The following is a 27,073-nucleotide window of genomic DNA, read 5'->3' as shown; positions in this document are numbered from 1 at the left end:
AAAACAAACAATGAAATACGAACAATAACTTTGTGTGTCTAATTCCCAACATGATTAGGCATGTAGGCTTCGGCCTGAGACGCAATAAATGGGGAGTTATGGGAACCGAAAGACGCCATCTTGGTTTCAACACATTTTGAAGCAAAAATAATTTCTTATCGTTTGATTTTGAAAATTTGGCTTCGTTAATTCATAGTATACAATTTAATGGAATGCTTGAGGAAAACAGGGATTGACTGCTACAAATGTTTGCCCTTCGAAGCCATTGACTTTTGGTAATGTATTAATTTTTGGGGATGGGTACAGCTAAATAATACCACCAAAAGACGCCATGTTGAAGTCTTTGTAAATCTATTTAGTGCTGCTTTACAAAGGCAATTTTTTTTAATTGCAAACGATTTAATATTATTATGGTGTAAAAAGTTGGAACTAACATGGCATATTTTTGGTTCCCAATTCTCCTCCTCGAGTCCCTCTAAAATCTGGTCCTTCACAACAAATGCAACTGAAGTTTTAGTTAAATTAAGCAATATTAATAACATATCAACTTACAAAAAAGCATAAAAAAGCAAAAAAAGGCGGGTCCAGCCGGCTACGCGAAAAAGGCCAAAGTTTGCCGCTATCTCCCGGTGTTTGTTTTCCCGAAGACAATGAGAGGCACAAGGCAGCCGAAGACAATGAAGAGCCTGACATCAATAAACAAAGCCTAAAATATATAGTGCCCCATAAATGCAGGTAGAGAATGTAAGCGACCGGAGTGAGTGTTGACGGGTTATCGAAAAAACAGCGCTGAGCACCTGCTCGCGTCGCAACAGGCGGAGAAGTATTTCGACCTTTTCGGGAGCGCATCCAGGTTCCAGAGAAAGAGAGAGGGAAAGAGAGAGAGAAAGAGAGAGAGAAAGAGAGAGAGAGAAAGAGGGAGAGAGTAAAATTCGACAGCTGCCAGTTCTCGTGGATGTAAGAAAGCCGTGAGAGAGAGAAGGCACCACATCGGTCTTCAGGCGCCTGGACTGGTTCGCAAGGGACCTCTTGTGCACACCACACCTAGGACATGATCATGAGTGGCGAAGAGAAGCCATTGGCCGAGGACCAGGACAGCGACGGGCAGGCCCGGAAGGACACCTGGAGCAGGACGACGACGGCGGAGGAGGACTTGGAGGACCTGGGGGATCCATACCAGGACCTCCCCTTGACGGAGGACACGACCTGCGGCCTCGGCTTCGTCCGGGGACGCTGGCTGCAGCGGTTCAGCAACGAGAAGTACTACGTGTGCATGTACGGCCTGGTGGGGTGCATGTTCGGCGCCTGCTTCGCCTACTTCAACGGCACCATCTCCACCATCGAGAAGAGGTTCAAGATCCCCAGCAAAGTTTCGGGTCAGCCTCACCCTGATCGTCGAACGCAGTTTACGTTATATGTAATAGATAGAGACCTGCAAAATTCGCGGATTCATTGACCTCTAGGATAGACTCCACAGTCCTTTAAATACTCGCGGAAATGACACCTGTTCATTGGCTAGTGACGCGTGAGACGTCCCAACTAGGCTGTCCGTAATTCGGCACTTTCTTGGTTTAGTGTTTCCCATTGGCTCAAAGTTCCCCGGATAAAATGTGGGCCAATCGCAGAAGCGGTACGAAAGTATAGTTGTTTTGATGCTAGCCTATCGCGAAATGAATCCGCGAAATTTGCATGTCTCTAGTAATAGAGAAACCTCAATAATGGACAAATGTCTACTATTAAGTTTTCTCTATGACATACAGTCCAACCATCAATGGCTTTCGTCCAAAAAATAATAATAATGGGTGTGGGTACTTACATAATTGGGTTAGAAGTTATACTTACTTGGCACAATAAAACAACTAAGTTTAGTTTTACAAGATATTGATTAAGAGAAATAGAATAATAAAAGGACTGGAGTTATATTATACAGTAATGTTGGTAAAGTGTAAGTTCAATAAAATTAAAAAAAAAAAATACTCAGTATTCAATATAAATATAAATACGTATATAAAATTTTAATTAATAATGAAATAATTTATAATACATAAGGTAAATAAATTATACATACGGGAACATAATCTCACTGATATAAATTCACTTGAAAAAGTTTATAAACACACTTTCTAACGCTTATATTAGCAAAAAATAAATGTTTCTTTTTTTAATTATACGGACCTGTTTTCAATGTAAATCACTCAAGTGTATTAATTAAAGGCTCACATACAATTTTTATTTGTATGTAGAATTTTTTTTTTCATCCTGTGAAAATTTCGTTGCACAATGCTCGAGCATAGTAGAAGTTCCGTCTCATCGTGTTTTCTTAATGTGCCTGAAGAAGCAGGCGGGGCAAGGATTGGTGACGGCGCCGTTGTTCTCGCCCGCAGGGGTGATCGTGGTGGGCCACGACTTCTCCGCGCTGCTGGTGGGCGTGTTCCTGTCGTACTACGCCGGCAAGCAGCACCGGCCGCGCTGGATCGCGCTGGGCATCTACACCGTGGTGTTGTACTGCCTGCTGACGCTCACCCCGCACCTGCTGTACGGCGTCGGCGAGGAGGCCCTGGCTCTCACCGTGGAGCACGGCGGCCGCTCCGTCGCCAACCTCTCCGCCAGCTACGTCGGTGAGTCCCGTGGGTTAGCCTCTCCGTCTCACCTTTGAATATATATATATATATATATATATATATATATATATATATATATATATATATATATACTGTATATAAGTCGCGAGTGGATAGGATTTTACTCTATGTTTTTCAGGAGCGTATGATGAGCAGCTTGGGAACTTCACCGCTGCAGGACGCTGCCGTAACGCCCTGTATCGTCTTAGGTTGTTATTTACACGTTAGAGCGCAGCACTGTCACCCGCTGTTATTCCCCCGCACACCCCCCACCCATGAATTCACTGCAGCTCAAGGTCGTTCATCGGGAGGGGGAAGGGGTGTTTTTAAGAGTTCGACACTTGTCCGCTAGGGACCACCACAAGTCGATGCCCTAGAGATGGTGGCGATTGCGGCGGTGAATTAACCAACTACCTCAAACCGTATTAGAAATTTTAACTTGGGCTGGCGACTTCTATACAGTATATATATTCAAAGGTCACACACACCTGCCACGCCTTGCCCTCGCAGCCCTCCGAACCCCCGACTTAACGACCCCCGCCTACCCGGGCACACACACGGCGCGCAGAGCTTCAGGAAATAAAACTACTCAAGATATCCGAGCGGGGTCTGCTTACGAAAAGCTTTTAAGTGCACGCTGAGGACTGGAAAGTACTTTTGAATTCGGATTAACATTTTAAGCTGTATTTTCAGAAGAGTTAAAATGGCTAAAAGGCGTGTTCCAGAGAAATTTCCAGGCATAAAAAAAAACTGGTACAGGTTCTTGAAAGCACTCAAGGGCCTTGAATTACACATTCATCTTAATTTCTCCGCACATATAATGTTACGGTCACCGCTCAGATTCCATAGTTATATCCACGGCGGTAAGACTCCGTGCCAGTTCAAAGTCTTGTGCTTAGAGGCGACACCGCGCTGGAAACACCAGCCGAGCGTCGCACTTATTATCATCCCGCTTCACTAACACATATATACCCCTGACCAAACAGGCCCCTTAACACTCGAAGCTCCGAGAACAATAGAGTTCCGGTTAGGGTACTTCATGTATGCGGGGCTCTGGGAACGCGCCGAACTCTCCAGAGCCGCGGAGAGCTCTCCGGGCTGGGGGAGGGATTAGCGAAGGCACCGCTGCTAATCGGATTAGGCATTTAGCGGTAATGGACCGCGCCCCACCCGCAGACTGGCAGGTGCGGGTTGGTTGGCCAACATCGTCGCTAGAGTCTTCAAAGAATATGATAAAGCTTAACAAAATGTGTTTCCATGTAAGCATTATAGGATAGGCCAAAATGTATGCATTGTAAATATTAGTTAAATCAAAAACCCATACCAAGAGCGATATGTGGCAGCTATCGCGGTCACTGAGGACCCAATTTTTTTTTTTTTGCTTCAAGCTGTTGAGCTATTGGCAAGCAAATCACCAAAAAAAAAAAAAAAAATGGGGGTGGCGATATGGGCGCTAGCCTCTCCCTAGCCCAAATTGTAATAATTTCTGATGGTATATTTATGTTTACTTTAATTCATTTCCTTAACTTTTCTTCCATATAAGTAGACTACTAACGTTTAGTATTTGACACATTAAATTTTGTAAATCTGTATCTCGGAGGCATAAGACACCATGCCACAAAAAAACCATATATTTTTTTTTTCATGAGAGCAGTTTAAAGAATTTTAAATTGTGCTTCACTCATTTAATCAACTAATTTTCACCGACAAACATGTGCATTTTTTTGTACATTTCGTAGATCTTTAGTGTTGTGTGGCACCAGAAAAGAACGTCAAACGGTGGTCAAATCTATGGTTGAAAGTGCAATTTTTTTTCCCGAATAGGACATGGCGTGTTAATTAATGTCTCCAAGGCCAAGTTCTGGTTCATATTTAATGTCATGGTTTGCAAGTGCAGCCTTCTTTGTACGACAGACCCTCCGGGAAATTCTTCACGGAGTCGCTCTAGGGTATCGGAGGAGAGAGATCAATGCAGGTTAAAGATGAGGTATGGGTACGGGCATTTCCAGGAATTACACGGGATTTGTGCCCGGACCCATACGTTGTCCCTGTGACAGTTGTTCAGGGACCTCTGTCATGGAAGATACCGGTGTTCGACGCGAGTGGGGGGACGTCGTTTCCAGATCCCGACCTGCGGAACCTGTTGTGCTTCCCGGGGGAAGACCCCAACTCCCGCTGCAGAGGAGACGAAGGAGGCGTCAACGTCCCAGCGGTCATACTGTTCCTCGGCAACCTGATATCCGGCGTCGGCGGAGGACTTTACCACACCATCGGCATGTCCTACATGGACGACAACATCGAGAAGCACAAGATACCCTTCCTCATCAGTGAGTCCGGCGCAACTGACGGATCAGGGTGTCCAAAAGAAAAAAAAAAAAGTATTTCGTACCAATTTAGGCGAGAAAAAAGTACTAGATTTGAAAAAAAAGTACTAAATTATAATTTTGTTATGGTTTTAACAATATTTAGGAGTTATTATGACATTGCAATGCTCTAACTTAAATATCACACGACACACACATACATTCAATAGTTTTTAAAAATAATTACGCTTAATAATAAAACATATTGGAGTTACTGTAATATCATTATATTAAAGAAAAAAACAGTACTAGATCTGAACGTAAATGTACTAGACCACTAAAAAACTTGTAAAAGTACTAGATCTAGTAGGAAAGTACTAACTGTGGACACCCTGCTGACGATCCCCCCCCCCCCCCCCCTCGTTTTAACCCGGCGATGCCGTCTCACCCACCTGCGAAATTTGTGACGACAGAATGAACAAGGAGTTTTCTGCAAACGTCGAGAAAATTCTTAAACTCAGTCACGGGCAACATTTATTTAATTATGCCACTGCATTAAATGCGAATTATCACCGCTAAAACCCAACTTTTATAATAAGGCACTGAAATATTTATCTCAACATTGTTGACTGGTTTAGGGTCATCAGAAGTTTTTTGAACTAAAAAATGTTTTTTTTTTTTTTCTCCCTGCATTTCATGTAGATCAACTGCCTCTCCCTTGTCTCAGCACTTGACTTTGGAGAAATGAGAAACATAAAACTTTTTTTTTTATGTTGGAAATAAATTTGTTAGAAAGCGTGATTTAAGGATATCACTGTACGAAAGTGACAGAAAAGCTGTTAACAGCTCTGTAGTAAACAAAAAAATTGACAAATGCGATAGTTACAAACAAGAGAATTCTTTTTTTTTACTTGATAGAGGTAAAAACAGCGCTTTGCTGAATTCATGTATGAAACAAAGATTTCCTGTGTTACTTTTTTTAGTGTTTTCTTAAAGTGAATTATTGTGATTTTTGAAATGGATAACGTTGAGCCAGATATGCACTATTATTAGAACTACTTTCGAATGTTTATTATTGCAACTGCAATAATTTATTTATAACTAAATAAGAAAACATTGCAGTTTTTTTACTAAAAATAAATAAACGGGTAAATTAGTTAATGTTCCTGACTTTTCCGGGTTATGCATTTTCTCTTAATCGTTAGATTGACTTATCAACTTACTGAACGTTTGAATTTTAGGTAACAAAAAATTTCAATTTTTTATATAGGTATATATAATTTTTTATTGCAGACTATATTTGTTAAGAAAAAACAATATAATTTCGACTGATCGTCTCATTTTTTCATTTTATTTCTTTTCAGGGCATTCTAACATGAAAATTGCTATTCGAGAATTCATATTTAAGGAGTTGAAGCAATATTCTGGAAATGTTTTATATTTTTAACAAAAAAAAAAAAGATTGATGACCCTAGTTTTGAAAAGAGCAAAAACCTGAATTTGTTAAAAAAAAATAAATTCTCGATGTAAATTTGCACAATTTTTATCCAAATATGTCAAGCTGCTAAAAAAAAAAAGAACGTAGCAAGGTTATTTGTGAATTAAAAAAAAAACTGCGAACGGCTGCGATGAGCGTTGAATGTAACCGTGTGTGGTTTGCGCTGCAGGTTTCGCGCACTTCATGCGTCTGCTGGGGCCAGCGCTCGGCTACTCGCTGGCCTCGCTCAGCCTGGAGACGTACATCGCCCCACGCCTCACCCCCACCATCAAGCCCAGCGACCCCCGCTGGCTCGGCGCCTGGTGGGCGGGTGAGTGCCCGATGGCCTCGTGGCCGTGCGGTTAGCATCGCTGACTACCAAGCCCGACCCTCGCGTCGCAACAACGAGACGGACCCCGCTGTTGCTGTCAAGCAAGGGCGCCCATACCTATGGGCAGGGTGGGTCCGTGGCAGGGTGGGTCCGTAGCTTTCAGGCAAAGAAAAAAATTAGGTGTTCTTGAGCATTTTGGGCAAATTTTGAGTCCTTTAAGGCCATTTTTTGGCCATTTTATTGTCATTTGTGATGGTTTGCCCCCTCCCCCTACAAATTCTGCCCCCCCCTTTTTTTACAAACTTTCATATGGGCGCCCTTGCTGTCAAGACAGTGGTTCCCAACACTGTTTAATACAACATATAGCTATTTTAGATAGTTACGTTACGAATTTATTCAAATTAATGATCAAAAAACACTAACGAATGGAATAATTGTCGTTCCAGCCAACCAAAGAGCAACGCGGCCTCCTGTTTGCGCGCACGAGAGCGACAGCCGTATCTATCTCAGAATGTGTCTTGGCGCAAACGTGTAGACGCTACGGTTCCCAAACTAGTGGGTCGCGACTCGATCCTGAAACCATCGACTAAACCATCAGAAAAGATAAGTGCTGAGTGGCTGTGAGCGATCTCTCCCGCCAGGCTGGATCCTGCTGGCCGCCGTCCTCTTCGTCACCGGGTCTCTGCTGGCGCTCTTCCCCAGGACCCTGCCGGCGGCCGCCACGCGCAGGAGGGTGGCCGCGGAGAAGGCGAGGCTCGCCGGCGAGGCAGAGCCCGTGGAAGACAGGCCGTCCGTCAGAGGTGAACACCCGCTCATTGGCCACTGACACGAGAGAACTGTTTTCCTGTGATCACACGTCAAAGGTGAACATCCGCTCATTGGCTACTGACACGAGAGATCTGTTTTCCTGTGATCACACGTGAAACCCGCTCATTGGCCACTGATACGAGAGACCTGTTTTCCTGTGATCACACGTGAAACCCGCTCATTGGCCACTGACACGAGAGAACTGTTTTACTGTGATCATACGTCAAAGGTGAACACCTGCTCATTGGCTACTGACACGAGAGATATGTTTTCCTGTGATCACGTGTCAAAGGTGAACACCTGCTCATTGGCCACTGACACGAGAGAACTGTTTTCCTGTGATCACACGTCAAAGGTGAAACCCGCTCATTGGCTACTGACACGAGAGATCTCTTTTCCTGTGGTCGTACGTCAAAGGTGAACATCCGCTCATTAGCTACTGACACGAGATACATGTTTCCCTGTGATTATTCGTCAAAGGTGAACACCTGCTCATTGGCTACTAGCACGAGATACCTGGTTTCCTGTGATAGTACGTCCAACGTAATACCAGTTCATTGGCCACTGACACGAGATACCTGGTTTCCTGTGATCACGTGTCAAAGGTGAAACCCGTTCATTGGCTACTGACACGAGAGATATGTTTTCCTGTGATCACACGTCAAAGGTGAACACCCGCTCATTGGCTACTGACTCGAGTGACATGTTTCCCTGTGATCACACGTCAGAGGTGAACACCAGTACATTGGCTACTGACACGAGAGAACTGTTTTCCTGTGATCACATGTCAAAGGTGAACATCCGCTCATTGGCTACTGACACGAGAGACATGTTTTCCTGTGATCACATGTCAACGGTGAACTACACGCTCATTGTCTACTGACACATAGACCTTTTTACCTGTGATCCGACTCTTCTGCCGTTGAGGATTCCTTCTTTAGGCTCAGATCCCTACCAGATAAACTGTGACTCATAATCCCATAAGCATCACTCTATCGTGAAACGAATTCACGAATTATCCTTGGTCTCAAATTAATACATGTCTGTACCACATCGAAACCATCAAAACGCCATCATCATTGCTATGTACTATAAATTCATCTGATACCCATTCCATTTCTTTATTTTATGTTTGCGTTAAGCACTGTTAAAAGTATAGCATTTCTAGTGTCTTAATTTTCACAAATAATTAGTGTTTTTGAATTTATGTACTTTTCATGATAAGCTGCCAAAATTCCATTTTTAACATGTTTGTGCACTACAGATAAGGTGATTAAATGGAATATAGACATGACACAATTTATGTTTAAAGCTACTTTATTTCTTCAAGCCTTTCAAATTTCTCACAAATTGTGAGTAATCTGACATGAAAGAGAAAATTTTATCACAACTTGTGGCCTAAAGTATAGTAGCCTATTTCACTTCAGAGAGCTACGAAATAAAACATATGTAACAAAAAAAAAAGATTTATTTTTTGGTATTTGTATTCCAGTGAATTTTATCTAGTCTACGTTGATTTGAAAAATTATTTAAGTTGACTGGATATAAAAAAAACACCGGAGAATTTACGACTTTAATGGTGCTCTTGTCTCGCTGTTTCAGACATGATGGAATCATTCTGGAGACTTCTCAGAAACAAAGCCTACATGTCTATACAGTTATCACATATTTTCTACATATTTGGTTACACGCCGTACTGGATCTTCATGGCTAAATATATCGAAACCCAATATCGTATATCGGCATCCAAATCAAGTCTCTTCACCGGTACGTATAATAACTGCGCTTGGAATATAATTGTTTGGAATTTCATAATAATTATAAAATTACATTAAAATGGTAAAAAGAGAAAGATCCAAGGTCGCATTAATTTCCAAAATAGAAAATAATGATTACGGTTCCTGGTGACAATAATAAACAACACCAAAGGAAAAATTATCATTTATTAAAAATAATATTTTTAACTACAGCTTCTTGCTCCTTTTTAAATTTTTTTTTCCTAATTCAAAAACTGTAGGGGACAGCTGCCCCCTTTTCATTCCCCGTCTCTTAAATAAGCCATTGGATAGAACGGTTCTGGCAAACCAAATAGCCTCCATTTCTGTGAATAAAAAAAAGTGAAGATAGTCTCCTTAAATGTAAGTGTGCTTAAAACACCCTGCCTGCCTCTTACCATTAAATATAATTCGATATCATTCTTATTTTAAAAAAAAATTTGAACTTTTTTCAGTACCTAATAAAAATATTATAGGTTTCGTATTTCAGTGAGTTTTGGAATATCATAGTTTAATATCAGGTAAGTTTTTAAAACTTTTACGTTTCATGGCATAATTTAAAATCAGAAATCTCATTTTATGCCTTTTTTTCAATTTTATTTAGTTAAACTGTTAAAAGACTATGAGCAAATTATTTGCAAGATACCTATTACCGGCAAAATGTACTATCTTAAGCATATCTATATGTTTAGCTGCGTCCATTAAATTTTATTAACTTACGTTTGAACATATTTTTACCAACTCAATACATTTTGATAATTATCAGAGCTGAAAAAAAATTGAATTGCATGATTTATCGAGAGTTTAAATGGCATGATCGCCAATATAATATATCGATACAATACAAATATTTACCAGTATTTAGGGTTTTTAGTCTGTTGGCAGCGTCAAAATGGGAAAGTATTTGACGGTCGTGTTGAACATTGTGAATTGCTCGGCTCGTTGCCGGTCGGATGACGGACGTTCGAGATGGATCATTGTGAGTCCAGCTTTACTTTGAAACGGAAAACGAAATAGGCTACCCGAAAACGTAAATAAAAAAAATTGGTTGTCTGTAAAGTCGGTTTACGGACGACAGTTTATCGTGACAACGTCATAACAAAACATTGATGATATGATTGCATACTTTATGAATAAAATTTAATCATTTTTATTTTAATAATAAAAGAATAAATACTTGAAATTATACTAGTAATCATATTTTTAAAATGCAAGAATAATAATTAAGCTTTATTGCCGAAATTGTTGTTGTAATAAGCAATGAAAACCACATTAACTTTTCACTTCACTTTATAAACAGTCGATTGGAAGAGAGATAGATGCGGCGCAAGCGTACAATGAGCGCAATGGGACACAGCGTAACGTAACAATGTGCATAACGGGACACATCGTAACGAAACAATGTGCGTAACGGGACACTGTTTCGTGCGTGCAGCCGGCGTTCATCGATTTATTAGACTTTTAAATTTTTATATGCATGAAAATAACACGTGTGTCCCGTAGACACACACACACAAACTCGAACAAATTTCAATAAGTGTACCGAAATTCCATTAATATTCATTTCATTTAATCTATATTTTGTGTAAATCTCTCGAGTGAAGCAAACAAGCAAACTACAGTGCTGCCCTCTGAAATAGATAATGCGAACCAAACGCACCAGGCACGTCAACGAGGCACGCTGCTACAGAAAAAGAATCAAAGACAAGTTCAATCGCAACGCGACTGCGCGATTTTGGCAGGGCAATTAAAAAGGGGCATTAGGGTTTGCCATATTGCAATTTCAAAAAATTTTGATACCGATTGCATTAAATCTTTCGTGCTATTTATTATTAGTATTATTATTTTTTTGTTTTACGTGGTATAGAACTAGCTTACTTGTTGAAGTCGACACTTTGGACCTAGTCTGATTATCGTGACAGTTGTGGTTGCCCACGTGAAATAATGTTATTTTTTTCGAGTCGCTTACAGATTAGATCATGTTGGTAAATACGTGGTTGCAACAAGGTAAATCCTCGATGAGGAAAAAAAAATTTTTTTGTCTGTAAAGTCGGTTTACGGACGATAGTTTAACGTGACGTCATAAGAAAACATTGATGAAATGATTGCATACTTTTATGAATAAAATTGAATTATTTTTATTGAATTATCTCTATTTTATATGGATACAAAGTAGGAGTGAAATGAAATCTACAATTTAATTGATAAATGTACTTTCATAAGCAACTCATTAATTCAAATATTTTTATTACTTTAACGAACAGATTATTTTAACTATAACTTTTATACATGTTTGCTATTTAACTTCTTCCAATCTGTTTTATTCTGTTAAGGATAGGACGATGATAGGAAAAGTAGGAAACGAATGGGAGTGTTTCAAGTTTAATGTGCCTCGAAAAAGTCAAATCGATGGTTGTTCCAACCGAGTGGAAGAGAGATAAATGCGGCTCAAGCGTACAATGAGCGTAACGGGTCACAGCGTAACGGGACAATGTGCGTAACGGGACACTTTTTCTTGCGTGCAGCCGGCGTTCATCGATTTATTAGACGTTGTCACGTCAAAAAGACGGATAAATAGTTGTAAAGTACGTATAACTACAGCCCGGGGATGGCGGGGCGTGGACTGTCGCAGGGCCGTTCGGGATCATGTTCTCGGCGCTCGGCACGCTCCTGGCGGGCGCCGCGATAAGCAGGTGGCGGCCGTCGGCGCGCGCCATGGCGTGGTGGAACCTGCTGGTGGTGCTCGTCAACACGGCCGGCATCGCCTCGTACGCCCTGCTCGGCTGCCGAGCCGGCGACTCGTACGGCGCCACCGACCGCCACGGCCTGTAAGCAAGTGTGCTGCGTCATGTCCACCTCTTCCCTGCCGTCTCCTTCTCTTCCGGTTCCCCCACCACGTACCTAAAAATTCCCCTTCTCTCCCGGTTCCCCCACCACGTACCTAACTATTCCCCTCCTCTACCGGTTTTCTCACCACATACCTAACAATTCCCCTCCTCTTCCGGCTCCCCCACCACATACCTAACAATTCCCCTCCTCTACCGGTTCCCCCACCACATACTTAACAATTCCCCACCTCTCCCGCATCCCCCACCACGTACCTAACAATTCCCCTCCTCTACCGGTTTTCTCACCACATACCTAACAATTCCCCTCCTCTCCCGGCTCCCCCACCACATACCTAACAATTCCCCTCCTCTACCGGTTCCCCCACCACATACTTAACAATTCCCCACCTCTCCCGCATCCCCCACCACGTACCTAACAATTCCCCTCCTCTACCGGTTTTCTCACCACATACCTAACAATTCCCCTCCTCTCCCGGCTCCCCCACCACATACCTAACAATTCCCCTCCTCTACCGGTTCCCCCACCACATACTTAACAATTCCCCACCTCTCCCGCATCCCCCACCACGTACCTAACAATTCCCCTCCTCTACCGGTTTTCTCACCACATACCTAACAATTCCCCTCCTCTCCCGATTTCCCCACCACATACCTAACAATTCCCTTCCTCTCTCGGTTCCCCCACAACGTACCTAACAATTTCCATCCTCTACCGGTTCCCCCACCACATACTTAACAATTCCCCTCCTCTCCCGGTTCCCCCACCACATACTTAAAAATTCCCCTCCTCTCCCGCATCCCCCACCTAGTACCTAACAATTTCCCTCCTCTCCCGGCTTCCTACCACGTATCTAACTATTCCCCTCCTCTACCGGTTCCCCCACCATGTACTTAACTATTCCCCTCCTCTCCCGGTTCCCCCTCCACGTACCTAACTATTCCCCTCCTCTACCATTTTCCCCACCATATGCCTAACTATTGTCCTACTCTCCTGGTTCCCCCATAACGTAACTAACAATTCCCCTCCTATCCCGGTTCCCCCAAATAATATTTAACATTTGCCCTCCTCTCCCGGTACCCCCACCACGTACCTAACTATTCCCCTTCTCTCCCAGTTCCCCCACCCCATACCTAACAATTCCCATTCTCTCCCGGTTCCCCACCACATACCTAACAATTACCCTCCACACGCAGTTTGCCCACCACATACCTAACAATTCCCCTCCTCCCCAAGTTTCCCCACCACAAACCCTACTATTCCCCTCATGCGTTTGACATTTTCGTAACGCTCGGAAATTTTGGCCCTTTCAGCAAAGAAGTTTCACTTCAAAACAGCACGGAAGCTTTATTGCAAACTGTATGAACATATTTTAAATTGCAAGATGTCGAGGCCTAGTCTCCCTTAGGTCGGGGGACCGTGATGATGCGACACTCGTCCACGTGCGGACCCGAGAGGAATACAAGGCAGGGCCGTCCTGAGGGCGGGTGGACCGCTTGGCGAGCGATAGCGGGCGACGAGAGACACGAGCGTCTGGAAGGTGTCGCGAGGGGGGGGGTGGCATGGTGTTCCAGGCTGCAGCTGGACCTGACCTGCAACGCCAACTGCAGCTGCGACCAGGTGCGGTACACCCCTGTGTGCTCGCAGTACGGCGACCGCTCCTACATATCGCCCTGCCACGCCGGCTGCTCGGGCGAGAAGACCACCGTCAACGGTACTGTGGTGAGGAAGGCAGGCCTCTTCTGTTCGAGCTTGCTCGAACGTTGCGTATCCGTTAGTGTCTTTTGACGTGACAACGTCTAATAAATCGATGAACGCCGGCTGCACGCACGAAAAAGTGTCACGTTACGCATATTGTCCCGTTACGCCGTGTCCCGTTACGCTCATTGTACGCTTGCGCCGCATCTATCTATCTTCCACTCGATTGGAACAACCATCGATTTGACTTTATCGACGCACATTAAACTTGAAACACTCCCATTTGCTTCATACTTTTCCTATCATCGTCCTATCCTTAACAGAATAACACAGATTGGAAGAAGTTAAATAGCAAACATGTATAAAAGTTATGGTTAAAATAATCTCTTCGTTAAAGTAATAAACATATTTGAATTAATGTGTGCAAAGAAAAGTAAATTTATCAATTAAATAGTAGATTTAATTTCACTCCTTCTTTGTATCTATCCAAAATAGTGATAATTCAATAAAAATGATTCAATTTTATTCATAAGAGTATACAATCATTTCATCAATGTTTTGTTATGACGTTGTCACGTTAAACTATCGTCCGTAAACCGTCTTTACAGACAACCAATTATTTTTTTTTTTTGGCCCCGCGGGTTGATTACGTACACACGCAGATATGCGGGACTCCCCGCGTTCTACCGAAACTCGTGCCCGTATTCGGCGATTGCGAACCAACATTCGGCGTGTCTTTCGTCACGATCCGCGGGACTTGAAATTGTGGGCCACGTTAAAATTCAGTGACGTCAAGGGTAAGCAACCTACTGAATGTGTGCGTTAAGTTTTTCTTGTTTGTTTCATTGGCGTATAAATATTTAATTCTAGATTTAGCTAATTTTTGTTCCAAACATTTAAAAGTATCTGTGATTTGTTGAATAATTATTTCATTTAAACATGGAGTAAAGTAAATTTTTGTCGTCAACGATACAACACATGTGTTTTGCCATAGAAAACACAAAATCATAGATAACTGCGGTAACAGTTTCTAACTCCAAATATTGTTTACGTTAAAATTTATTCTAAATAGATTCACCGTGAATAAAAATGTCTCATTTGTCACGATATAGTTGGATTTTCTTCACGCCTACAGGAAAATGACGGAGCCCCCTTTTTTTTCAGGTTGTAACCCTTAGCCCATAATTTTCGGTTAGTATTAAAATTGTGTTAGTTTAATTATGTAATCCAGTTATTTTCCCATTTGGTAGCCAGAAACAAAACGATCAGAACGGCTGGCGTCGCTGCTTAAGTACCTGGAGGGGCCCTTCTCGAACCGGCGAGAGCGGCAGTGACGAGTCGCGTCATCCCGGGCCGACCCGACGCCCGAAACATCGAGAAAGACGGTGTTTTTTCGCGCCACTCCGCGCGGCGGTCCGCGGAATTCCCAAGGCCGCTCAGCGATAGATAACAGCGCCGAGGCAGGACGATGCGCGAGGAGCGGAGGGGGAAGGTGGGTAACGACGACCCTTGTAATCCGGCCAGGCGCGCGTGGCATGTCTTACGTCAGCGGCCGCGCGGGGCCGCCAGCCAACTTCGAACCTGGCTGCATGTCGCGGTCCTGTCTGTTTTCGTAACAACATGTTAAAAAATTAACATGTTTTGGGTAGAAAATAGCTGAGCAAATAAGTGAGGTAGAAATTAAAACTTCTTTAAACTGCTGCCATTAAAAAAAAAAAAAATTGGTTTTGTGTAAAGTCGGTTTACGGACGATAGTTTAACGTGACAACGTCATAACAAAACATTGATGAAATGCTCGCATACTTTTATGAATAAAATTGAATCATTTTTATTGAATTATCACTATTTTGTATGGATACAAAGAAGGAGTGAAATTAAATCTACAATTTGATTGATAAATTTACTTTTATTTGCACTCATTAATTCAAATATGTTTATTACTTTAACGAACAGATTATTTCAACTATAACTTTTATACATGTTTGCTATTTAACTTGTTCCAATCTGCGTTATTCTGTTAAGGATAGGACGATGATATAAAAAAGTAGGAAACGAATGGGAGTGTTTCAAGTTTAACGTGCCTCGAAAAAAGTCAAATCGATGGTTGTTCCAATCGAGTGGAAGAGAGATAGATGCGGCGCAAGCGTACAATGATCGTAACGGGACACAGCGTAACGGGACACTTTTTCGTGCGTGCAGCCGGCGTTCATCGATTTATTAGACGTTGTCACGTCAAAAACATCGTTTATGTGACATGGAGGTGCAGATGTGAAGCGGGAAGGTTGTCCCCAGGTGTACACCGACTGCGCCTGCGTCGCGGCCAACCACAGCGTCACCGGGGGGCTGCGCCCCTCCTCGCCCGGAGGACACGTCTCGGACGGGGCCTGCCCCGCCGACTGCATGGACCAGTTCTACATCTTCATGGGCATCGTGTGCCTGCTCAAGTTCTCGGGCGCCACCAGCAGGTCCGCCAACTTCCTCATCGGAATACGGTGAGGTGTGCCCTCGGTCCCTACGGCGTATCTCGTGACTGGTAAGAAAGCAAGCGCGGTCAGGAAAGGGGGGGGGGGGGGGCGGTGGGGGCGGTAGCCCCTCCCGAGACCAATTTTATTGATTAGTGTATATTTATGTTTACTTAAATATTTAATTTTATTTCATATGTTAAACTATAAGCGATGTCAGAGGTATGCGAGTGTTTGAAAAATATTAAATATTCATGAATAATTTGATATTTCGAGTCAAAATTGTAAATACATACATACCTGCCAACATTTCCGATTTTTCCGGAAGTCTTCCTGATTGTAACTGCTCTTTACGATTTTCCGAAATTGTCTGAATTCTTCCTATTTTTGTAATTAAAATAGCTTCGCGGTAAAAAAAAAAAGTCGGTGTCTTCCAAATCGATTCAACATTCATGTCGATCGATGTATCGCGTGTTGTGCTCATGACTATCGATTGTTTTTTTTCTCGATTACACAGTTATACAGAGTGTACGTCGTCACTTGTTTGTTAAACGGTTAGGTTAGTTAAGATAGGTGATCAAAAAGTTGCATGGAGCTACTAAGGTTCTTTATTTGAAACCTGTAATTTTGTAAATAATATTCCAAGGCCAATATCTGACCACTTTCATTTTTTTTTTGCAACCACGACCATTCTTTGTGCGATAGCCCCTCCCGAAAAGTCATCCTGAAGCCGCCATTGTAAGAAAGTCGCCGTGGAACGGAAACGGCGCTGCCATCTGTGGCGGATGACACGAACCACACTTCACAAAAGGCAATGGAAAACTGCTCAGCGAATTTTAAACGAGATTGGCAGTGTTTTAATAAGAATTCCTTGTCGAAAATCAGGTCCAAATCCGTGGTTTAATTTTTTTTTTCAAGTTTTTTTTTTGCTTAAATCGAAGTCTTTACATTATATAGTTTTTACTTTTCGCTCTTTTTCAAATTGTTTTTAATAGAACAAAACTAAAAGCCTTGTTTTTTTATAAATGCTAAAGTGAAGTAGGCCTAATTGGTTGCCAGATTTGGTAATTTTAAACAGATTTGATGTGTGTCTAATTGGGAAATACTGTTAGGAGCAGGAAATTGTATCCAATATAAAACCTAGTTCTTATTGAACAATGAATACTTATAATTGTTCCATGTAATAATATATTTGTTTGTTAAGAGCAAACCTTGCACTTGGTCCAGTTATTTCAATTATTTAATTTCCCTTATTCAACAATTAAATTATTATTTCTGTTCTGTTTTTTTTTTTTTGTAAAGCTCTTCAATGTAGTTTTGTATCACAAATAATTACACTAGGAATCCATTTTTTCGGTCACATTTTTGTTCTGAGCCCTGTTTCATTTTAGCATCATTTTGTTAGGTTTTTTTTTTTACACTGAGAAACTAAAAATAAAAATTGTAAGGTTGGAAGATTTGTGAGCAAATCCTCAGGTTTTTAATTGTAAGTTTAACAATAGACTGTTCTTCTGTTTTCAGATGTGTTGAAGAACGGGATAAGACTGTGTCTATGGCATTAGGCATGGGCCTGTTGGCACTTTTCACTTTCATCCCATCGCCAATATTTTTTGGTTTTATTTTCGGTAAGTCACTCTATTGAGTCCAAAGATTTTTTTTTTTCGTTGTATTATTCAATGAATTTTCTAGTAGGTACTATTCGTTTAAAAAGTACAGTTTCAAAAACTAAAGTGAAACGAGAATTTATCTCATCTTCTGTTAAAAGTCAGTTAGTTACACTGAGTGTCAAATTTTCACAACCGCAATATCTAAAAACATTACCATAGAGCAAATACATAATAAACAATCCTATTCCTAAGTGTGTTTATGAAAGGTTGAAAAAAAAACAGATACCGCGCTCTTGCTTTTTAGTCGCAGTGTGCGAAGCTTCGGAAAGTCGAAGTCGAATCGAAGACTTCGTCCTCGGGAAAATTAAAAAAAAAACACTTCGAAGATACCGAACTTTTTTTCCCCCGAGCAGAATACGTTAAAAGCTTGATTCACCACCATTGTTTGGGGTCACAAATGAAGAGAAGAGAACCAATCAATTCGATAAATATGGATTGGAACACTCAGCACATTTCTCGGGTAGATAACACACAGCGGCGATCGGTGACAGAATGAGAGAAGGAATTTGTTCGTAAAATGATTCATGGCATCGGGAGACAAAAGTAATCAGTAATCGCAAAATGCACGTATTCACGCGAGCTAACAGTTACTAGTCAAAGGAAAAAGAGTGACACGAAAAGGGGTTATGATTGGGGGTTAATGACTCAACAAAGTTTTGCGGACATTTCCCAATCCAGTTCCTTAGGGAAATAATTTTTGTCCTACTCAAAGATTTCCCATACTGAAAACTAGATCCACGCACGGACTTAATTTTTTTTACAAAATAAATATAAATGCACCATTATTTAGTCTGGTGGCAGTAATGAAATCAATAAATGAAACCTATAAATGTTGTATGCTATACTTTCTCGATGTACTTAGTTTAGTCTTACTTTTTTTTTTTTAATTTTTTTACCTACACAGTTAAGTTTAACGTTTATGCTACCTATCAATAAAAAAAGTTAATGTAATGTTCAGACAAATGTTATACCTAACCATAGAGAGATACCTACGTGAGCACTCAAAAGTTATATCTATGGATTTTTCTAAATGTAGCAAAATGTTTTGCGATCTTCGTCTACGACTTAGATTCAAATAATAAAAAAATGGGTGCGTGTACTTAGGTGTACTTCTTTGGCATCATTAAAAAATAGTTTTTAATTAAATGCAAATAATTAATTACAATAAAATAATAAAAGGGCTGGAAAAAGATAGCCAACACAGTCAAAGAAGTTCAGTTTAAATTTGAAAAATTAAATAAATAAAATTTAGAGAATAATAAATATATATGACATAATTTGTACTAAATATTATAAGATTCTTAATTTTAAATACTTATTATTGATTATTTAATATTTTAAAAGAAAAAATATATTTGATGATGAATTCAAAAATTTAATTTAAGTTTATAAATTTTTTAAATATTTATTATTTTCTTAATTTAATATTCACTTTTCATTTTTATTAAAAAGTTTTCATTAAATTTGTTCATTTATTTTTATAAATATTTATTCTTCATTCAATTTAATAATAAATATTAAAAATTAATATTTTAATTTGATGTTCGATTTTAATTTTTATCACAATTTTTTTATTAAATGTTTTATTAAATTTATTTCTTTATTTTGTAAATATTAAGTAACCAATAATAAATATTTTACATTATTAATTTAATAATATTTAGTATTAATTATATTATTTAATATTTTAATTTATATCAATAAATAATACAATTATATTGGATCACTTGAAAAAGTATATAAGCACAATTTTTTTTACTAATATTTACGAATAGTAAATAATATTAATCAAATATTCAATTTAAATCACTACTGAATATAATTTATTAGCACATATATATTTCGCACTTGTATCAAACTGAAACACGTGTTGTGAATGTAGAAACTAGAAACATGTGGATAAATATTATAAATATTAAAACAGTGATCAGAGGCGACGAGCGTGCCAACATGAGCGACTAATAGAGGTTCTATTTCTATGTTGTTGGTAGCTTTTTTTCGAGACTTAATGAGCGATTTAGCGGGCAGCTTCAACCTGTTAATTTTGTGTTACAGGTAATGCGCGCGCATCTTAAAATTTCACTCTCATAATTTTTTTCATAACGCGCCTAAAGAAGTATAACTTCAAAAAAAAGTGGTCTTCGCACAACCCTAGTTTTTTAACATGTGTATGAAATTATAACCTACCAACTACTACCTACTGGCCACTCACACAAGTAAAGTTCATCTTATTTACTACTCTCGTTTTCACAATAAAATTTCAAGGTCGTCTCACGGTCTTTCCTAGCCCGTGAAACTGTCTATTGGGAAATCAAGCAGTTTCTGTGAGAACTGTGTGAGGTAATATCTGGAATCGGTTCAGCAACACAACCCGTTTCATGTTTTCTTGCTCAGGGACGTAGACAAGGGAGGAGACACACCTTCCAATATTTTTTTTAAAAATAAAACAAAATTATAGCTACTTAGCTACATTAGGTTACACAGATTTTTTTAGAAGTATTATTGTAATCCTTAGTGAGCTACAATAATGTTATTTCCTCCCCATTACAGCCTGACATACTACACATAAGGGGCAGGAATTGTGTTTCCAATTAGTCTATGATTAATGTCCGCTTGCACACGAGTTACTGTAGCATGCCTTCCATACAAACTTGACACGTGTGTTTCATGTATTGAGCAACATTAGTATTATATATATGTGTGTGTGTATTAATGACTTGTTTGTACGAAATAATGCGATCAATGTTAAAAACCTTATTTTTCCTGTCCTTAAATTTTGGACGTGACGTCTAATAAATCGATGAACGCCGGCTTCATGCACGAATAAGTGTCCCGTAATGCACATTGTCCCGTTACGCTCATTGTACGCTTGCGCCGAATCTATCTCTCTTCCACTCGATTGGAACAACCATCGATTTGACTTTTTCGAGACACATTAAACTTGAAACACTCCCATTCGTTTCCTACTTTTCCTATCATCGTCCTATCATTAACAGAATAACACTGATTGGAATAAGTTAAACAGCAAACATGTGTAAAAGTTATAGTTAAAATACCTAATCTCTTCGTTAAAGTAATAAACATGTTTGAATTAATGAGTGCAAATAAGTGTAAATTTGTCAATTAAATTGTAGATTTCATTTCACTCCTTTGTATCCATACAAAATAGTGATAATTCAATAAAAATGATTCAATTTTATTCATAAAAGTATGCAATCATTTCATCAATGTTTTTTTATGGCGTTGTCACGTTAAACTATCGTCCGTAAACCGACTCTACAGACTACCAATTTTTTTTGTCATGTTTTTTTTTTCCTCCCCGAAAAAACCGGCGCTCTGGTCTGATGCCCGGATCGGGACCTCGCTCGCTTGCAGACAAGACGTGCCTCGTGTGGGGGAAGTCGTGCTCCGGACGGGGCAACTGCTGGACATACGACCGCGCAGCCATGAGGACCCTCCTGAACTTCACAGCCGCAGGTCAGCACGCCAACCAGGAGATTTTCAAGTGAAACTTCTTTGCTGAGGAGGCTACAAGTTTCGAGTGTTATATAAAATTCTGATTACATGAGGGGAATAGTTAGGTACGTGGTGGGGGAGCTGGGAGAGGAGGGGAGTAGTTAGGTACATGATGGGGGAAACGAGAGGAGGGGAATAGTTAGGTACGTGGTGTAAATGGCAGGGGAGAGGTAGAAAAGATGCAGCTTACTTACGAAATAGAATATCTTAGGCTGGGTTCACAATTAAAAAAATTAAGCGAGTGCATAGCAAGCTATGCACACGACCTGTGCACACGACCTGTGCGAACTGCGAAATCGGTTCACAATTGAATTCTTACTGTTAATTTCGGCCAATGAAATTTCGCGAACTACGCGACATCTGTTAGCAGTGTTAGTAAATAAACATATTAACTTTCTAAATAACGATAATTCTATTATTATCTCGACATTTTCTTACCACAATATGGTTAATAAATATAAACATATTTCTAATCCTGCCAAAAAAGCACCCTGCAGTTCTCTCATTGGCTGTTGTGCCATGCGTACGCGACCGAAATAAAATATATTCATTTCGCTTCCATGCACACGACCAAATTTCCGCTATTATGAATCGTTAGGTTAGGAAACATGGCGTTCATATCCTATGCACATGACCTACTGTTACTGTTAGGTTGGGTTCACAATTAAAAAAATTAAGCGAGTGCATAGCAAGCTATGCACACGACCTGTGCACACGACCTGTGCGAACTGCGAAATCGGTTCACAATTGAATTCTTACTGTTAATTTCGGCCAATGAAATTTCGCGAACTACGCGACATCTGTTAGCAGTGTTAGTAAATAAACATATTAACTTTCAAAACAACGATAATACTATTATTATCTTGACATTTTCTTTCCACAATATGGTTAATAAATATAAACATATTTCTAGTCCCGCCAAAAAAGCACCCTGCGTACGCGACCGAAATAAAATATATGCATTTCACTCCTATGCGCACGACCTCGCTCCCATGCACACGACCAACTTTATGCTATTGTGAATCGTCAGGTTAGGAAACATGGCGTTCATATCCTATGCACACTGTTCACAATTGAAAAAATAACAGTAACAGTAACAGTAGGTCGTGTGCATAGGATATGAACGCCATGTTTCCTAACCTGACGATTCACAATAGCAGAAAGTTGGTCGTGTGCATGGGAGCGAGGTCGTGCGCATAGGAGTGAAATGAATATATTTTATTTCGGTCGCGTACGCATGGCACAACAGCCAATGAGAGAACTGCAGGGTGCTTTTTTGGCGGGACTAGAAATATGTTTATATTTATTAACCATATTGTGGAAATAAAATGTCAAGATAATAATAGTATTATCGTTATTTTAAAAGTAAATATGTTTATTTACTAACACTGCTAACAGATGTCGCATCGTTCGCGAAATTACATTGGCTGAAATTAACAGTAAGAGTTCAATTGTGAACCGATTACGCAGTTCGCACAGGTCATGTGCACAGGTCGTGTGCATGGCTTGCTATGCACTTGCTTAATTTTTTTAAATGTGAACCCAGCTTTAGTGCTCGTATACTTGCATATATAATTTTTTTATCTACAACCTTAGCCAAAGATAATTATGTTTCCTTTACATAATAATATAATAAGCAAGAAGTTTCACTTTTGTCTCGCATGGACACAACACACACACATTATTTATCTATTTATTATTATTAAATTTGACTTGGGGCAAGCAAGGTCATGATATATGGCAACATACCGCAATGTGCAGCAGATATACACGGAAATAAATCTGGCATGGCGTTTGTTAATGGACCATTCCAGCATTTGCCTGGAAACTGTGTTGAACCTAAATCAGAAAGTCCACATCGGGATTCGAATACAAGTCCACTGGAATGCAAGTCCAGTCTCCATGGGCCCACCTAGTCAGGTGTGTATCTGTGGTGTTTCTGGTGCGGTATCCCTCCAAATACAAGGCTCTGGACTAGTGCATAGTGCATAATGCAATTGTAGAATATGAGAGGTGACCATAACATTATACAGCATAGAAATAAAGGTACATAATAGTATAATGCAAGTCCCTCAGTTGCTTTCAAGAATCTGTACCGGTTGTTTTATGCCTAAAAATTACTCTGAAAACTTGCCTTTTATCCATTTTAACTCATAAAAATACTTTTTAAAAACTTTATCCAAAATCAAAAGTAATTTTCAGCTCTCAGCGAATTCTTAAATGCTTTTTGTCAACACACCCCAATCAGATAACTTGAGTAGTTTTCAAATTGCTTTGTTTTTCCTGAAGATATCCACTATGTGTGTGCCCGGGCAGACGGCACCCATAAGTGCTTTCAAAAAATGTACCCAGTGTTTACTGCCTAAAAATTATTCTTAAAACGTGTTTCAGCCATTCTCTTTTAAAAAACAATGTTTAAAAATGAAATAAGATTCCATAACAACTCATCCACACTCAGCATATTCTTAAATGATTTTTGTGAACAGACACCACTCTATCCTGAGAAATTCTTCAAATCACTTTAAAAAAAAAAAAGCTCTACACCGTTATGTGCGCCCAGATGGGTGGACCTTTAAACACTGTGCCACCTCAATCCATATTATTGCTTATCGAGGTTTTAAAAATTCTGTGTACTTATTAGCGACTATCCACATTGGGTCACATTCATTTTTTTGATGTGACCAAAGCTGTGACTTTTTCTACCCAATGACCTCCTCTCTTCATAGGTAGTATCAAAGTGGTACCTTAAAGCCCAACACCAGTTACAAATTGTTCGGCATAGCAAATGAATGCCAAAAAAAAAGTACAAATTAGAATCCTTGCCAATTGATGAAACTCACAAATAAAGAACATACCATTAGTATACTTGAAGTTTGCCAGAGGCTACTCACCACTGCTAAAATCTTTTCACGCACAGTTACCAGTGTGTACAATTCTCATAATGACTGGCACATTGGGTCAAGTACTGAAAAAACAAGTATCACTCAGTAACACTCATTTTGTGTAACATGAACTGACAGAATTAATGATGACCTGATGAAATAAATAACTGCTCATTAGCTAAATTTGCCTGGCTTGTAAAATAAATAATCATGTTTCAGGAAAGCATTTATTTACATTGAAAAATTCTTAAAGCAAGTTATGCCACTTGTTCCAATATTCTGGCCCATTTTAACCAATTTATTTCATATTTGTCTGTGAATCTATTCTTCAAACTGAATAAAGTGGAAAACTTTATATGCACTGGTAAAGATAATTATAAAACTAATCAATGGCACTACTCACAATCATAGGATACTGTGATAATTTTACTTGTACAAATACCATTTGTTTTGGTATTGTGAAATTATTTTTAGCTACAGCTGTTACAGATCTGTAACATTAGCTGCATCAAAACTTTACAATTTCAAAAATATGCAGTCATGTGTGCTTTTCTGTTCTGTGTAATATATCTTAATGAATGATTAAACTTATATCAGTTTGGCAATAAAAGTTGCGATTCAAAAGCTACTGATAACATCATCAGTATTAAAGAAATTTTAATATTAGTAAGTAGAGAATAACGTATTGAATAAGTACCGTAAGAAATAACCAGATTGTCATTACACTAATTTTTTTTTTCCTTGGGAAACATACACGCAAATGTATCAACTAAATAATGTATTTCTTTCTCTGTTACAGGTTTTGTAGGAGTTGGTGCTCTGTTTGATATTGCAGTCTGGTATTACGTAAAAGATGTAAAAATTTTTGACGAAGAAATAGAACTAAAACACGTCGAAAAAAATGGGGAAACTACACACAAAAAATTGTTGGAAGAAAAAGAAGTTGAGAAATAGAGGAATAATAATGTTGTTGGGAGTCAAGTTTTGATGCATACCTACAGGCAAACCAACAAATATTAAAATGTTCAATGTGGTGACTGCGTGCTGTCAGATGATGATGATTATTGAGTGGGAGGGGACCACTGGAATCTGGGCAAAATTACAAACTGGCAAGTGATTATGTAACCGGGAGCCAGCAGGAAAGTGAGATTATTTACGCTGGGAGTGTCAAGACACCCGCTTGATGCGAAAGGTCACGCAGCACTGTGCGGTAACTGGTTGGACATCGGTCATGAGACAGTGAAGGGTGGAAACTGTACACTATAGTGTGTCTACAGTACAGATTAAATGGCACCCTCTGTTGCTTGCTACATCGATACTACTCGGCTTGTTCACATTAGAAAATTTAATTTTGTATAGGTACCATCATTAATTAATTATAATAAGTTTTAATATATATGTTTTTTAAATTTTGCTATCTATTGATTTTTCTAAGACCATAAAATAATGTTTATTTACAGTATTATTAAAGTTATAGTCATTCTGAAAGAAAAAAAAAAGTTCAATTCTTAAAAACCAATTTTTTGACAGTAGAACCTATTTGTAGCAGTTTATCATTATAAATACAAAGGTATTTAACTAAATTCTGTGCTCAAACACTGCAAATATTTTTAATATTTAAAGATATAAAAATATTTGTTGATTTAATTGATTCTTGGAGAGACTAGTAGAGATGCCAAGTAGAGAATTAATTTCTTTTGTGATATTTATATCCACTTCCTTAATATGTACCGTATTTAACTGCTTAATTTTTGAAACAATAAACTTTTTTGTGATGACATAAACATAAACATAAACTCACAAATACTTGGGCTGTTACATTAGCAGGTATTTCTTAAAATGATACGTATTTTGCCCTGTTTTCAATAAATGTACTCAGAAAAATATGATGCGGGAGATTATTATGTGAAATTTCATCGTGAAAACTCTTAATTTGATATGAAATAATAAGTGCTTTATTTATGGAAATAAAAGAACTGAAAGTTTCATTTCAAATTTTTATAATTTTTGCAATGAAAAAAACCTAGGTTCTGGATTGATTTCACTGAAAGCATACTAGTAACATTTTTTTTAACAAGTAGAGGTAATATTACAAATATGCATATGTATTCATTAACTATTAACATCACATTCTATATATTTCTCAGTACACTATTAAGTTTTTTAGAACAAATAAATACAAACAAAGTCAACTATTTCTAGACAAGCTCATAAACTTTCATGGTTCACTAAAACATCTGCCATTACAAAATAAAACATACCAATTCAAAACTCATGTCATATAAAAGACAACTTTTAGATGGATCTGTATAAAATATGATGAGGTATCAATATTCACAAGGAACGAACAGTGTGAAACTAGGCAAGGTAGGCACAATTACTCCACTAGAAATAAAATATTACATTAATATTAACTACCACATAACAAAAAAAAATTAATTACAAACAACCCCTAGCACAGTACGTGAAACAACTCTATTGCTCTTACAGTACTCTTGGGGAAAATAATTATTAGAATGCAGAAATTTTATAAGTTTTAGTACCGTGGGCAGTACTTAATCAAAACTAAAATCTGGTGAACAGCATACATACTAATGATTCACCAAATTTTCAAAGTTGACCAACACAACCAAACCTTTTACAGGAATCACCAAAATAACCCAACTTCACGTGTACAACAATCTTGC

General features: G+C 39.2%; 1 protein-coding gene across 1 annotated transcript; it reads left to right on the top strand.

Moving 5' to 3' along the window:
* The first annotated feature begins 757 nt into the window (after window positions 1–757).
* Window positions 758–25,803, top strand: LOC134536944 (solute carrier organic anion transporter family member 74D-like). Its single transcript, XM_063377054.1, has 12 exons — window positions 758–1,376; window positions 2,385–2,618; window positions 4,745–4,948; window positions 6,592–6,732; window positions 7,374–7,532; window positions 9,142–9,306; window positions 11,947–12,142; window positions 13,736–13,883; window positions 16,152–16,351; window positions 17,843–17,946; window positions 21,364–21,465; window positions 25,186–25,803. Exons 1-12 carry the CDS (start codon window positions 1,052–1,054, stop codon window positions 25,338–25,340), a joined length of 2,133 nt encoding a protein of 710 aa, XP_063233124.1. The 5' UTR covers window positions 758–1,051; the 3' UTR covers window positions 25,341–25,803.
* Window positions 25,804–27,073: the final 1,270 nt, after the last annotated feature.

Source organism: Bacillus rossius, chromosome 11 (genome assembly GCF_032445375.1).
Source record: "Bacillus rossius redtenbacheri isolate Brsri chromosome 11, Brsri_v3, whole genome shotgun sequence".
NCBI classification, from domain to species: Eukaryota; Metazoa; Arthropoda; class Insecta; order Phasmatodea; family Bacillidae; genus Bacillus; species Bacillus rossius.
This window is presented reverse-complemented; position numbering and strand designations above follow the sequence as displayed.

Bases quoted from the DNA above. Each gene is read 5' to 3' on its own strand.
- LOC134536944 (XM_063377054.1), top strand. From the start codon at position 1,052: ATGATCATGAGTGGCGAAGAGAAGCCATTGGCCGAGGACCAGGACAGC. The intron at 4,949-6,591 runs GTGAGTCCGGCG...TTTGCGCTGCAG, and splicing joins CAAGATACCCTTCCTCATCA to GTTTCGCGCACTTCATGCGT. The intron at 17,947-21,363 runs GTAAGTCACTCT...GCTCGCTTGCAG, and splicing joins ATTTTTTGGTTTTATTTTCG to ACAAGACGTGCCTCGTGTGG.